The 16,560-nt window shown below is 42.3% G+C and overlaps 1 protein-coding gene across 2 annotated transcripts in view; it reads right to left on the reverse strand.

Annotated features, from left to right (window-relative positions):
- Window positions 1–16,560, reverse strand: part of Yap1 (Yes1 associated transcriptional regulator) — an 84,674-nt gene that overhangs the window by 43,142 nt on the left and 24,972 nt on the right. For both annotated transcript variants that reach the window (XM_055615514.1, XM_055615515.1), the window contains exon 4: window positions 7,260–7,381. In XM_055615514.1, coding sequence (XP_055471489.1) covers window positions 7,260–7,381 — 122 coding nt within the window. The remainder of the gene's footprint in view (window positions 1–7,259; window positions 7,382–16,560) is intronic.

Below are 16,560 nucleotides of genomic sequence, written 5' to 3' on the forward strand. Positions count from 1 at the left end.
ATGGAGGTGTTTCATTTTGCAGAATCTGGAAAACAAAGGAATGTATACCATATTATAGATACATATTCAGGGTTCTAGTGAACAACTGCTTTAAGTTCTGAAAAGGCTGATTGTGTAATTATATATTTGTTGGAAGGAATGGCAATTATGGGGAATACATGAACAAATTAAGACTAATAATGGTTCTGCATGTGTCCAGTAAGGTGAAACAATTCTTTATATATTACAATATAAAACACATTACTGGTATACCGCACAATCCTACAGGACAGGCAGTTGTAAAAAGAGCTAATCGTACTTTAAGAGAAATGCTTATTAAACAAAAAGGAAGAGTAAAGACCCTCGGGTAGGGCTAAAAATGCTTTAACTCTCAATTTTCTTAATATTGGTGAAAATGAAACAACAGTAGCTGAGAGACACTGGGTTATAGAAAAACCAAAGAACTAGAACAACCCATTTATCGTAAGAATGTGTTGACAGCAAAAACAGCAGTAGTTTTGAAATGGGAACGTGGTTACACTTATGTATCTACAAGGAATGAAAAAAATATGGTTTCTAATAAAGCTTATAAAGATTAGATTTGACTGGGAAAGACCTCCTCCTAGCTGAGACCTAAATGCCTTCTGCACGGTAAATGAATCTTGTTGGCTAGCTGATCCTCATGATGCAAAAATGTACCTATATTTATTATCTTTAAAAGTTTATTTTTCGAGCATAAGACCAGATAACAATGAAGACAAAGCAAATAGCCCAGGTGTTCAGCCTCACAGACTGCCTCAGTCACTGTTTCCTCAAGAATCCACTCCCAGGTCAATTTCAAAAGGACTAGCCCAGATGGTCAATAACCCAGAGACTGGACAGAAAAAGATACAGCTAGCTTTTTCAGTGCTTGGTTAATATCATAATTTTTAAAGAGTATCCAAAAAGATGTTTTTCCCCAAAACAACAAAAAATAATTTTAAGAACACCATGCCCCGATTCCCAAGAGGTGGGGTGGGTGCTGTTGGTTGTTTGGTGGGTTATGGAAAGGTTAAAATCAGGGATCTCTTTCTTTTTCTCTTATCTTTTTCTCATAGCCAGTATTAGGGGAGAAAAAAAGGGTGGTGGTGGATATAGGATAAAAGGTGGATTATTGAACCTCCAAGTGTCAAATATCATGTATTGGTACAGATTATTATATATTGATAAAAATTTAAGGTTATTTTGTTGAACTTTTGCTTAATGTATTGTACATATGCAGCTCATTTGAAAAAGGAGCGTAAAACTCTAGTCTTATGAAAACTACTGCAAACTGTTCAGGATGATTGGAAATGCAAATTAGTAGTTATCAACCTATAGATCTTACCTGTAGTCTTGTTAGGTACTAGTTTAGTTAATTACAGAAATAAGCTTTATTTAGTCTCTTGTACGTGCTTTCAAGGTTAAGTAGACGGTACAAAACTAGATAGAAGCAACGCTGTTCGATAGATTGGTATGGTTATGCACTATATAATGGTAAATAAACAAATAGGTGCTCTTCAAATACTTCAGAGATCTTTAGAAGATGACATTTAAAATACTAATAATAAACGGCTTTTCTGACAGAGACACACCTGCACTTGGCACCACCTCTAATCTACTTCAAAGAAGATGATGGGCATCAAAGAAATGTGGCAAGATGGCCACTGGAGGGAAAAAAAAAAAAAAAAAAAGAATTGTCAACTGCTAATAGCAGGCTGTCTGAGCTAACTGTAAATGGCAGGACACTGGAAAATTGACTGTCCAATTTTGCAGAACCTAAGCGGTCAGTCCTTCAAAATTCCTGTTTCACACGAAAGCCTGTCTTGATAATCTGGGCCAGTAGGCTGAAGACTGGATGCCCCAACGACACAGAGAAAGCTCTGGTAACTGTGCAGGCAGTCAACTGTCTCTTTCATTTCTGTAGTTCTGGATGCTGTTTGTATCCAATGTGGTTAGGTAATATTCTTTTTTTTCTAGGGTCTCTGATGAGGTTTAAGACTAGATATTCATAGTTTTACTACATTTAAGCTTAAGATAATGGTTTATGTCTAAAAACAAAAAAAAAAAAATGACTTAAGGTCTAGATAGATGGTTTCAGGTTGATAGATATAAGAAAGTGATTTAGGTACAGAACTTAGGACTCACCAGGATAGGAGAGACAGTAGAATACTTTTTCCAAGATTGTCAAATACAAATGGACTGGACACTGTAAATATGATCTTACCTGATAATTCTCATAACTCTTATTGTATATAGTTTATTAATGTTAAAGAAAAAGCAGATTTAAAAAAAAAAGGAGAAAGGGGAAAATGTAATATATAAACAGGTTTTTGTTAAAATTTCAAGTTGAGGATTTTAGTTTGTCCACACCTGTCAATTGTCTCATGCAGAGCGTGGGTCTTTTGCCAGGCAGAATTAGTTGAATTCTGAGGAATTTAAGGGGTATAAATACGACAGCTCAGAGGAAGAAGGTGCAGCTGCTCGCAGGAGGACTGCTTGCTGCTGGACGACTGATACTGGTGTTGCCCCACAAAAGAATCCTGTGACCCTGCCCAGCGGAAAGTATCAGACAGAACTCTGCTCCTTCTTTCCTTCCTAACTGGTGTTGGGGGGTTGGAAGGGAGGTAGACGTGTTTAACAACCCTAAATAGAGTCAACACACTCCAGCACATCTCCCTTTGTAAGCAACTGGCTGGGGGATGGGAAAGATGGCTCAGAGGTTTAGAGCACTGGTTATTCTTCTAGAGGACCTGGGTTGAGTTTTCAGCATCCACATGGAGGCTCATCATCTCTAATACTGGTTCTGGGCAATCTACACCTTCTTCTGGCCTCCAAGGGCACCAGATGTGCACATGGCACACAGACATTTATGCAGGTTAAATACCCATACACAATTTTAGAATGAAAAGTATTTCATTGAATGATGCTCGAATGGGCAAGGGTATACAGGCTTGGAGCCATTCATCAGCGTACAGACAACCTCTCAGGGGCCAAAGAAAAAAAAAATGACTTCCTTCTTCAGCAGCCACTAACTGCCAATGGTTCCTTGGCTGGGGGCAAGTCCTCCGAAGCCCCTCCTCCCACCCATGCTGGAATGTGGACTGGCTTGATCGGTTCAGGTCACTACAGGCTGTGTATTAATGCATGCAATAGCCATGTCAGGGCCACAACATTCAAGCATGTCACAGCATGACTCCCCCCTCATTCTTTTGTCTCTTGCAGTCTTTCTGCCCCATCTTCCATGATGTTCCTCCGACTTAGAGGACATGGGCCTGTTATTTATGTCCTATTTAGGGATAAGCATAAAGTTTCAGTTTTCTGAATATGCTTATTTAGACTTCAAACTGCTGAAGTAAATAATTGCCTTTCATTAAAACCAAACTTAAGTTCTACCCAATGATTAACACACACACACACACACACACACACACACACACACACACACGCGCGCGTGTTTGTGTCTGTGTGGTATTACTTAGAAACACTCTGGCTACTGCTGCAGGATTTAGTCCATTTCACTTACACTCCTGCCTATATACGGTAGTCTAGATGCCATTTTTTGAGGAATTAACATCTTAATCTTTCACACAAATACTCCTTCCATGAGTCACAAAGCTGTTGGAGCAAGGGTGACCAGCAGGATTTAGAAATCAGTAGAAAAGACAAAAATAAAATCCTAGCACTCACTAAAAGAAATAAAACAGGCATTGCATTTGGTCCTTGAATGTAAATAATTTAATCTCTTTCCACAAAGTTTCCAAAACATCTACAAATGATACTAAAAAGTAAGTTTAACACAGTCATATCTATCTTTGAGCCCTAATATCTAGTAACTTGTTTTCCTCCGGAGCTGGGTAGTGGCAATTATACGCAGCTAGCCCCCCTCCGCCCCGCCCCATATTTCCTAACATTGTGTCCCTGCTTTCTCAGGTCAGTGGGTGGGGTGGCAGCAGTTTGCATCTGTTTCTTCCTTGGGTACAGAACTTACAACTAACAGTAACTAACAGTGTATGGCAAGAGTCGCTAACAACTGCTCTCGGGTCAGATCAAGGGGACTTGAGAGTGTATCTACTCCCTTTGACTGCTAATGAAAAGCTTGCAAGTGCTGCCTTACCTGCATCAGATCTTGACAATAACCCGGCAGCAATATATCTAGCACTAGCTACAACCCTGACTTTGGACACAGGGAGAAGGGTCCAAAGTTCACGGTTAAAAGCAGTGACTGAGTTTATATCAGGAGAGTCACTGTACCCTGGAAAGCTCCTGTACACATGTGAGACATATCCAAACACTCAGACATACATAATAAATAAACAAAAAATTTTAAATCCTGTTTAGAAAAAGATAAGTCTAGCAGGATGGCTCAGTGGTCCTGCTGTCAGTCAAACCTAAAACATGAGTTTGGTCCCCAGGTCCTAAATCATAGGAGAAAAATGATTCCTACAAGTTATATACCTCTACTCCTATTTTGGAGGAGGAAGAGGGGCAGAAGAGATGTAGAAAGTAGCACTATTAAAGCTACTGAAAAACAAGGTAGTCAGTGCAGGTCAGGTCAGGCAGGGAAGATTGCAAGTTTAAGGCCAGCCTGGGCCACAGCTGGATCCTCCTCAAAACAAAATGGTTAACTGTAATTGAAGTGTCTTCTCTTCCCAGCTCAGGTCGCTGTCTAACCTCAGAGTCCTCCTTAAAGGACAGTGTATTTAAAGAAGCAAGTATCTATGTATGAATACCATGCCTCAAGCTTCTGTCCCCTCTGTACTTATCACATGATTTAGGGACTGTGTAGAGAACTCACTAGCAAGTTCTGAACCTGACTTCCACCACCTAAAGAAAAGCTGCTATTACACCTCCAACTCTAAAGGTTAAGTCCTCTGAGTCTCTCGTTTTAATGTTTTAGACTATAACCAAAATGTTAGAGAGAAACAGATGGCTTAACAGGTAAACCACCCCAAGCTTCCCACTTGAGTTCAGTTAGAGGAAATGAAGGAAGGGAAGGAGATAGGGAGGGAGGAAGGAAAGAAATAAAAGAAAAAGATCTAATATGATAAAACAATGTTCTAAAAAGAATCACAGGCAACACATTCGATGTGATGCCTCATCTTCCAAAGGTAGCAATTCTTTATTACTGACCTCTGAAGTACACAATTATGTACTGGGAAATACTTATTTCTACAACTTTTATTTGAAATCTGGTAATTAAAAAGGTTGCCAAATTAAAACTACCAGTAAAAAAAATTGCATCATTTTCACCTTTCAAATTAAAAAAAAAATTATTAATTATTTATTACAATTTATTAACTTAATGTCCCGACTGTGGCCCCCTCACTCGTCTCCTCCCAATCCCTCCCTCTTTCTCTTCTCCTATGCCCCCCTCACCTTTCAAAAATTTTAAGATTTAAATCAAATAGCATATATAAAACACAAATTCTGAGAGAGCCCAAGCATATTCCTCCTATGGTACACTTATTGGTGAACACTTATTCTTCACCAACTTATTTTTTTAATAAAATGGCTCAGCCCCAAATTTTGCCCTTTTCTTCATTTTCAGCCGTCACCTCTTTAAAGTTTGTTTTCAAACCACCCAAAGTAAGAACTATTCTGGGGCAGATGGTTGTCTCACATCTGCCGCCAGGCTCCGGCACTGTCGAGAGTTCCAGTTAGGAAAGGCTTTAAGCACATCAAGATTTGCCACTGGGGTTTGCCACCAGCAATGGGCACCACTAGGTATGAGGAAGACTGCAAAGGCAGAGGGGTCATCCAACACCCCGTCCAGAGGGAGTAAACTCTTTCCTGTATACCAAGGTGCTAACGAGGCAGCTGTGACTAACAAAGAGAAAGGTCTGATGGCACCTGATTCGGGAGGCAAAGAAGCTGCTTTTGCTTCATACCTGCCATTAGGCTGAGAGCTTTATATGGGGCTGAGGGGGGGGCGCAGAGGTTAAGAGCCCTCACTGCTCGCAAAGGACTCAGGCTGGGTATACCCAGCATCTGATGTCCTTTCCTGACTGCCGTGGAACCAGACAGGCACATGGTGCATCACACACACATGCATGTAAAACTTACACATTTCAACTAAAGACATTTTAAAATAAAAATTTAAAAATATCATTTACATAAAAGAAATGTAAAACAAGGGCTTTAAATGTTTCCTTCAGCACCTTGAACATCTTCCCCTCTATCAAGAACATAAGGAAAAACTGTAGTCACATAAACTGCCAAATAACTCAATCTGCACTCAGTTTCTGTGAAGAGTAGAGGCTTAGTTTGTTTGTTTTGAGGGGCAGTATCTTGCTAAGTAGTTCTGGCTGTCCTGGAAATCACTAAGTAGACCAGGCTAGCCTCAAACTCACAGAGGTCTGTCTGCCTCTGACCCCCAAGTGCTAAGATTAAAGGACCACATCAATGCACCCAGCGGTAAAGACAAGCTTAACGACAAATACTAGATCTAGGGGTTTACAACATATTGATGTACAGGTCCTACCAAGGAAATAGAAATAGCTGCTTTGGAAAGAGTTCAGATATGGCAAGGTGGCACACCAGCACCAGGCAGAGGCAGGGAGATTACACGTTTGAGGCTAGTTTTTGGCAGACCCCATCTCAAAACAAACAAGAGGCAGTTATGAATGCCATAGCACGAGTTCCAGTATCCCTGAGGCAATCATGCAATACAGCTGTGCGGTCTGTGTTCCTTGAGGCAACAACAACAAAAGCAACAATGTGCTTTTCAACACACTACAAAAGGATGAGTGAGTGCCAACTCAGATCCCAGGTGGAAGCCAGTAACAAATATAAACACACATGGGGGTGCAGGCAGGATCAGGGGTTCGGGTCACTGTATCAGACCATCTCAGGAAGGAGGGGAGGGGAGGGATGTTTCAGTGGGCAAAGGTGCTGCCTGCCATGCCTTGGGTCTCACATGGTGAGCAGGGAATACACTCCCCGGAAGCTGTTCTCATATGCCATTCTACGCGTGAGGGGAACCTGTAAGCGTACACACACACACACCACCAAATATGGTATTAAAAAACAAAAGTAAAAACCTGAAACAATTTACAAGCAACATATGACTAAAGAAAGCCTGAGCTTTAGACAACTCCTTTCCAATTACTGGTCTCCTGGTGGATTAAGAATAAACCAGAGTGTCATACTACAAATGTTACTGAAGTACAATGTCTCCAACTGGCACTTGGTAGGAAACTTTCTAGTTTCCCTAAAAGAAGACAAGTGTCCACACAGCATGCCAACAGGGTGGTGCTCACCTGAGGCGGAGTTCATCAGGGTCTGGGGCACCGCTGGGCTGGCAGGAGCAGGCGCAGGGACGTTGAGCTGAGAGAGCATGGCCTTCCGGGGGTCTTGCCATGTTGTTGTCTGATCGATGTGACTGAGACAAAGCAAAGTGAAAGTCAGTCCATTGCCCCTTTAGAACGGCTCCCACTAGCAAGAAGATCAAATGACAGTGTCCTCGGCCTTACTGACCCCACCCCAGCAGAGCGGACAGTCCTTACTCAAGGACACTTTCATGTCTAAGATGCATAAGAATGAGATCTGAAAAGGTTCCACCTGGAGTCTTAGGGGACAAGAAACCACTCCTTCCTAGTACTCGGTGTCACTTCTAAGTTAAAGAGAAGGTGGTGTCTAAATCACTGTGACTAAAACTCACGATTGCCTAAGAAGGACAATAGGCTTTTAGTACGCAAACTTTTTCAAAAGTAAAACACAAAAAACCAAAATGTCCCATCAAGGCATATACTCCAAAGCCAAAGCTGAATGAGGAAAGGAACTGAGGCCAGCAGCCCCCACTCCTGGGGGTCACCTTTCCCACCGTGATGCAGCGTGCCCTCACGCGGTGAGCTGGAAATAAGCCCCTCCTCTCTCCAAATGGCTTTCGCACGCATTTTGTCACAACAAGGAAAGCAGCAATAAACACACAATCATTAGCTTAACATGGAGGGAGTCCAGTTCACCAACAGCCTACGCACAGCAGGAAAAGGCTACAGGTCATGATTAGAGACAACAGTGGGGACTGGGGTAGAGTTCAAGCCTACCACCAAGCAAGAGAGAACACAGGAAATGGTGCCTGTCCCTGTAGCGGTACACACATTCTCTTTGGCCAACTCCTCTTTACCGTGGCTCTCTTCCATGGCAGTCAGTAGCAGTGCCCAGGCAAGCCCTGGAGTCCTGCTTCCTAAGCCCCAGAGAACGAGCAGCCCTTTTCAGGCTCAGAGCTTACTCCACCTACCCAAGCCCGTACATAAAATGTCTATCCAACTGAATTACCAGTACACTTCCCCCAAAACCTCTGGGGCCTCAACTAACTGGACCATGTGCAGACGTACTTTCATTTGTCTATTTACTTTTTCAATTCAAGCTGTACTTCTTGAGGGCACTATTCCCAAAGCTCTACAAAGCACCCAGTTGCTACTAATCTTTTATTTTAAAGATCAAGATTGCCTCCTTGTAGAAGCCTCCCTTGTGCAAAAGCCAGGCATATACATACGAGTTCAGAGAGGCCAGCCAGTCCAGCCAACAGACAAGATCAGGTCTCAGGACTCAGTGACAGCCCCTGACTCAAGATGGGAAGCAACAGAGGAAGTCATCCAACATCAACTCTGTCCTCCATACATGTAAGAGTGTGAATGTGAACATACACATAAACACATACATATAGTGCACACACAAAACACTCAAAACCCCAAACAGCTTTGCCAACAATGATCTGGGTAACAGGTAAGTTTTAGCAACTTGCTTCATGTTCAAAAGGGGAGAATGGGAGTTGGTTCATTTACTTCCCAGGGTTTTGAGAATTAACTTCATACTTATAAGCTACTAGACCTATGGCTCCTATAAAAGACTGTAGAGCTACGCATGATGGTACACGCTGTTTCAGGATACTTGATCACCCTGTGAACTCTTGAGGCTGTGCTGTTTACTGGAAAAACATGTTTCTGGTTGTGGTGTGGCTGAGCCCTAGCACACACCTCTGATCCAAGAGTTTTCTGCATGAGTACTGTAAATAGGAATAAATAAACTTAACTTTAGGTCAAGAGGTAGAACAAACAATCAGTTGACAGGGAGTGAATACAGGAAAAAAACCATAGAGAGTAAGAAGAGGTAGGAGGACAGATGGAGAAGTAGAAGGGAGCTTTTGAAATGGCATGGGAAAGGAGGTTTTCGCCTTTTGGGACGTCTGATGAGGAAGAAGGTCAGCTGGGTACTTTCTCTGCCTATCTGAGCTAAAAGGCTTATACCCTGCTTTTCACCCTGGCTCTTTATTGGTAATTCAAATATTTGAGATTTTGTTAAAAAAACATCTTGGTGCTCCAATGGCTGGCACGACCACACAGAGAAATCAGGCCATCCGCAGACAAACTGAGAAGCTATCAGATTTGATAAGTCACTGGGGAAGGCTTCAAGGAGCAAGATAAGGATGGGAAAAACCATGAGGTGCTAGAACCCCATATAGTGCTATTTAGATGGCTTGAAAATAGAGGCAGAAAATGAGAAGATTGACATAATAGCAATTATAATTACCATCAGCATGGCAATTCATAGTTTATCTCAATAGCCATAGTGGATTTCTGTGCCCTCCCAAAGAAAAAAAGGCTTTAGAAGTACAAGAAAAAGAAGAACATGAAAGTGGATTAGTAAGACAGAAGCCTTAGAAGAAAACTTGGAGAATTATAAAGAAAAAAGAAAAAATGCTCAGATACAGACAGAACCTACTGTGTTATCTCATGATGAAGCTGAAGAGGGAAGGCCAAGGTTGTTAGAAACCAATCTTTATCCAGTTACCAAACAAGACCTACCAGGAGACAACAGGCACCCCCTCCTCAAGGTTGTGAAGAAGTTAAGTGGAATCCTAGTAGACATACTAGATTTGAAGAGATTTAAGGAAGGGATTGTTTCATAGAGCATGCACTCACCCTCTGTGAAATAGACAGTAAATTTATGGGTAACTCAGAACAGAATTACCTGGAAAGACTGGATAAATTTGACAACAGCAATATTAGAAGCTGGTCCTCAGTTACATCGGTAAACATGGTGGAAAGAAGAAGCCAGGGCCATAGAACAATGACAAAGAGGCATTAATATTTCCCAGGATCGTTGCCTGGTGACAGTTAACATGCTAAGTTACAAAGGCAGTTTGAATTTGATAGTCACACCTTAGCGCTATGTTGTTTAGCAGCTTTAAATGCTTGGGACAAGGCTAAAGAATCAGGAAAGGGTCTGAGTCATTTACTAAAATTATACAAGGCCCAAAAGAAGCCTTTACTGATTCACTGCAAAAACTGACTTCACCTGTAAGTAGAATATCAGATCCAGAAGTCAGACAAACTTCAATGGAATCTTTGGCTTTTGAAAATACTAATTCAGAATGCAAAAGGGTGATGAGGCCTTTAAAGGCAAGATCAGCACCAAGAGATGAATGGATCAGAAATACAGCTGAAGTAGGATCTCATGTTTGTGATGCTACTCTGATAAAAGAAGTAATTTCTAAAAGTTTCTAAAAAAAGAAAACAAAAAAAGACACAAACACAAAATGTCAGATGTTTTAATTGTGGCAAGCAAGGTCATTTGAAAAGGGATTGTAGGTAAGGCCTTCTAGATTATGCAGGTGTGGACAAGTTGGCTTTGTACTAATAAATGCCATCAGCACCCTGGGGGGGGCCTGCTGCAGGCCAAGAGTTAACGTCCTAGACAGAAATTCCTCTGTAGACCAGGCTGGCCCACGACTGGGATTAAAGGTGTGTGCCACTACGCCCAGTTATGTCTGTATGTTTTAAATGTCTCTTTTCAGAAAGTTTATCTATCACACTGTTGCATTCCTCTGCTGCATGCACCTTGGATGCAGAATCTCAGGGTGGGGACAGCCGCCTGTTTGGTGGTTGTGCAGGATACAATGGAAGACTAACTGGCTGGAAAAGTAGGTTTTAAACATTTTTTTTTGTTTAAGTTTAAGATGATTAAGTCATTTTCAAAAGTAGATTCTAGAAAAGAGCTTAAGACATACAATATGGTTAGGTTGTGTTTATAACAGCATCAATAACTGGTGCTAGTTCTAGACTGCAACCAAGACTGCATTGTTTTGGGCCAGCAGAATGGCTCAGCGGGTAAAGATGTGTTTGATCCCTAGTCCTCTCAGGTAGGCAAAAATGGACTTTCATATAGTCTTCTGACATCCACACCATGGATGAGCAACACACAAACACACATACACACCAGTTTTTTTTTTTTTAACAGAACATCGAGAAAATATACATTTGAATATAAGACCAGCAAAGTGTCTAATGAGAAATCAAGTACCCAATTGAACTCTCATTAAGTAAAATTGATTGGCGGCACACGCCTGTAATCCCAGTACTCAGGGAAGCAAAGGCAGGTAGACCTCTGTGAGTTTAAGGCCAGCCTGGTCTAGGATGTGAGTCCAGGACAGACAAGGCTACATGGAGAAACCCTGTCTGAAAAAACAAGCAAACAAGCTGGTTTAGTTGATATGTCAGTGCACACCATTACCGCCAGGAACTAGGAGCGGCAAGTTCCAGGCTAGGCAGGGCTGCACAGGACCTGGGGACTGCATGAATTCTGAGCTCTTGCTGTTGCTGGGTGCTCAGAAGACAATGCTGGCAGCGCCAAGGAGGCAACTGGGTCAGGATTGCTGCCCCTTATCAAACCTATGCTTATTGTAAAAGTGTTATGTATAGTGAGATGCTAGGGGATATTCTTACACCAGGAAACCTATGGGTTTCACTGACTCCAGGAACAATGAGACTACAGCCACCCTTTTTATAAGTCCCACCTACTTTTTAGACATCTCAAAGGCTCAGACATAGACACATGGCATAATTCTTTGATTAAGGATGAGAGAATTTATACGCTTTTCTTCCATGGTAAGTTTTTCACTATTGTCAGAAATCAAAATCTGAGACTGGAGTTCAAAGTGCTAGGCTGTCAGTAAAGTGCTCGAAAATGTGTGGGCAGAAACTCAAAGAGAGCATGACTGATTTTCACCGCAAAAGGCACAGTGACCACTCCTGGCCTTGAGCTGAATGAAAGTAGTAGCTGCTCACAAGCAGAAACAATTTAACTGAGAGACGACACATACACCTTCCCTCCGGAGGCTGCTCCTAAGATGGGGCTGGCATGGGCAACAGCAAGGCTCAAGCATCAGGTCTCTTCATCTTCAGCCAAATGGTTTCCCTCCAAAGTTACATTCAACACCATGTTTTTCACAGTGATGCAGGACAGATACCACGTCTCCCAAGTTCACAACTTGTATTTTTTTTTTCTCTTTTATGATACAGAAAATGACAGAAGTCAGCATAGCATGGGCTGAGAACAAACAAAAGCCAAAATTCAAGATTGATGAGTCTCTAAAACAAGGTCCATAGATCTTCCCTGTCACTGCCAAGAAAATGAATGAATGAATGAATGAATAAAAGACAGAAATAAGAATATATGAACAAATGACAGCCCCCGAAAATCTTAAATCTCAGAAAGTCTACCATTGGTTACACTAAAAATGAAGTCTCCCAACAACTTGCAGAAGTGAAGGTGTGGAGAGCACAGCTTGGTTGGAAGAGGTCTACCTAGCACTCCTTGAGACCAGCACAAAGAGTGGGAAGTGGCATCTCCTGAAACCCCAGCACTCAGGAGGCTGAGAGGACGGAGGACTGCGATGAGTCAGCCGGGGCTCCGGAGAAACAGAAAGAAAAGGAAGGCTGACATCTAGCAGTCTCAAATATTCTCTTAAATCTACTTATAGGCATCCTGTTTTACCTGAACAAAAAGAGCCAGGTTAGGATCTCACTGCTTTAATCTTATTGTAGTTGATTAAACCGATAATCCTGAGCCAATGGCATTTCAATGCAACAGCATCGGAAAAAAGTAGCTTTGTTGTACAGATGAAAGATGGCATTAACCTTTGATTTTATGGCTGTGGGTTGGGAAAGGTCAGAAAGCCAAGATGCTCAGTTCAGACTCAGACCTCATCCTCATTTGCTGTGACAGGAATTATGTCCTTGACTCAGGACCAGGAAGGAAGCTGGGTTTAGGAAGTCCATCCAAGCTCTCATCAGCTCTCTGTGGCCACCCATACCAGACCCGCTCAGTGTACTAGCTCAAATCTACTGTAGATAACGGCCTTTGGGTGTGCTGGCTCCCAAACCTACTTCAAGGGAAGAACTCTTAAGAATCCACCTTCTATTTCTGGACACACTGACATTTCAACTGCTAACAATTCGCCTTGACTTTAGCCACCCATACTCCTAAAACAGAACAAGTATTAGTTTGCAAGCATTCCCCAAATGGAGACTAAACACTGAATAAGTGGGAAAATGGCAACCCACATGAACTATGGCTGCTGACACCAGCCCCCGCTGAACATACTAAAAGAATCTTAACAGCGTTTTCTTGCTGAACGTGGGGATGCACCTTTAATTCCAGCAGGGGCAGGCGAGCTCTGTGAGTTCCAGGCCAGCCTGGTCTACAAAGGGAGTCCAGGACAGCCAAGGCTACACAGAGAAACTCTGTCTCAAAAAACCCAAATTATTTTCTTTTATTTTTTTAAATCACATGTGTGAGAGATGACTTTCAGAAGTCAGTTTTCTTCTCCCATCATGATGGCAAGTTTCTTACCCAAAACTTGAACAAATTAACTTTTTGTTCACCACATTTTTGAATGAAAAGACAAAATGCAGGCCAGGCATGGCGGTTCACATCTGTGATCCAGGCACCCAGGAGTTAAGGCAGACTGTCACAAGCTTGGGCAGCCTAGCCTATATAGTGAATTCTGGCTATCATGGACTATAGTGTAAGACCCTATCACAGAAAGCAAAGATCAAATGCATACCTAATGATGAGACATGACTTCTCAAACTCAGTCCAACTAAGAACTACGTGTGCCCGTTTTACTTTGCTATGTCATTATTAGCCATCACTTTGTATATGGAAAAGAAGGTGCCTCATCCAGGCAGGTCCAGCAGCTTACCCCTCCTAGCCCCTCATTTAGCAGCTGTGACATCAAACAGAACAACTCACTGACAAGCACATTGCTTCCTGGCTCAAGGACACAGTGTGTACATACATACTTTGTGGAGACTGGAGACTGACCACTAGCATCTTCCTGTTGCCCTTCACTTTAACAAGCCTGGAATCATGTCCATTACATTGTTTCTTCTTAAGAAAATGAATGCTAGACTCCCATCCAAGCCAAGCATGCAGGACTGTCTTATGTAGAAGATTAGCGAACTTTCAACAACAAAATCTAAATACAGATTAAATATCTTCCCTTTGTCTGATGTAAGCTTTACAAACTTATTAAATCAGAGGGGAAAAACACACCACTTTGTCGTTGATCAGAATCAGAACATTTGTTCTAATAGAATACCAGGACTCTATGCAGTTTAAAGTGCAACCGAAACCTAATTCTGTCACAAGTGATATTCAGACCTTCTTTGAGCCTTCATGTCAAGGACTATGAAGATTCCATTATATTTTAAAACATACTAACACCTCTTTGCAGGGAACAAAGAAGATCTAAAGGTTGCTAGGACTTAACAAATAGGCTTTCAATCTCTATTAGCAAGCCATTAATTTTCTTTTTCATTCCTGTATCCAGTGGCTAGAGAGATGGCTCAGTGGCTGCAAGTCCTTGCTGGCCTTTCAGAGGACCAGAACTGAGTTCCTAGCACCCATATCAAGAGACTCACAGTCACCTTTAACTCCAGCGGATCTGACATCCTCTGCTTGTCTCCATGGTCATCCACACACATGGCATACACTCACACAGAGACATACACATAAATTATCTTCTGCTTCCTTTTCCACAGTTTCAGTTGCCTGAGATCAACCAGTGTGAGCATGACCTAGTGATCTTCCTTCCAACCAGGTCAATGTAGCAATTTCCAAGCCCCAGTGGATGCCTGTTTATCTCCTGAACCACATAATTTGTGACTTCTGCACTAACTTTACATGGTGGTTATAGGTTTTGCTGTTTGAAGAAGGACTGAGATACCAACATGAATTTCTTTCTCTTTCCTTACTATCTCATAGATTAAGTTTTATTCTTACTGTGGACCTAAGAAACCTTCGCTATTTTTTCTTTCCTTATTCAAGTATAATCTAAATCTTAGATATACTGGCTACTTTTGTAGTATCACAAGCTAGAGTCATCAAAGAGAAAGCTTCAGTTGAGGAAATGCCTCTAAGAGATTTAGCTGTAAGGCACTTTCTCAATTACTGATCAATGGTGGAGAACCCAGCCCACTGTGGGCCACCCCTGTGCTGGTGGTCCTGGGTTCTATTAGAAAGCAAGCTGAGCAGGGCCCTTCATGGCCTCTGCATTAGCTCTTGCCTCCAGGTTCCAGCCCTATCTGACTTCCTATTTTGACTTCCTCCCTCCATAATGGACTATGATCTGAATGTGTAAGCTGAAGAAACCTTTTCCTCCACCAACCTGCTTTTTGACCATGGTGTTTTTATTGAAGCAATAGAAAGCCTAACTAAGTCATTAGAAAGCCTAATTTGGTACCTAAAACTGTAGAAATAACTACTGACACTACAGGTCAGACCATATAGTGTGGCACAGTGTTAGAATCTAGACCATCTCATTCTATAGATGAGGAAGTTGACAGACTTCAGTACATGCCTGCAAAGAAACTACAACACACAGGTCCTGACTCAGGGCAGCCCAGCTTCTCTCAGGGAACACCCAGACTGGTTTCTCCAAGAACTGGTGAAGTGTGTATGGGCACTGCTGTTCTAACAGCTGTGGCACGGGTCACTGGGAGAAGCACCTGCAGCGGCTTGATGCCTGTGACCAAGAGCTAAAAAACAACTCCTCCAAAGACAGTTCTGGGTATTAGTCAAGTCAGTCATGTGAAAGATGTTTGCTGAAGATACCATGTGACCCTGACAGAGTATAGTGGGGCATTCCTCCCAGGTGCGCAAGGGAGCCTCACCAGAGAAAGAGGTCTCAGTGCTTTCTCAATGCTTGGTACTGACTAGTCAATCCCGTTTCTCATCTGGTTTCTTAAATTACGCAGGACATACCCAGCAATTATACTGCAGCTCTTCCCTGTACTCCTGACACAGGCCTGTGCTCAGTGACACCTTCTGGCCTCAGTTGGGTGTTTTGAATCTCACAGGCTAATCCTCCCTTACTGTGGATGGCAAAAACGAGACTCATGACAGCTGCTCAACACATGACGCCAGTGAGCAGGAGACACAAGAGAGTTCCCAATCTCCTGCACATCAGCTTCGTGGGGTGACGGTTGCAAGAGCAATGAATGAGACTATGTAGATCAACAAGAGACTATTTTTCTATATAATCCAATGTGTGCTAAAATAAAGTGTAAAAAAGAAAAAAAAAAGAGTACTTCAAGTGCTGGATGTGTTCAGATGCTAGTGGGAACTTCCTGAAGAATCCGAATCTTTCTCAATTCCTCATATGACAGGGAAACTATTCACAACGGGCTGGTGGTACAGCACGAAAGCATCAGCCTACAACACCCAACACCCCGGGTATCATGCCCAGCACAGGAAAAGGAAAGAGAGAGACCC

This window comes from Psammomys obesus, unplaced genomic scaffold (genome assembly GCF_907164565.1).
Source record: "Psammomys obesus unplaced genomic scaffold, mPsaObe1.curated_primary_1811, whole genome shotgun sequence".
Taxonomy (NCBI): Eukaryota; Metazoa; Chordata; class Mammalia; order Rodentia; family Muridae; genus Psammomys; species Psammomys obesus.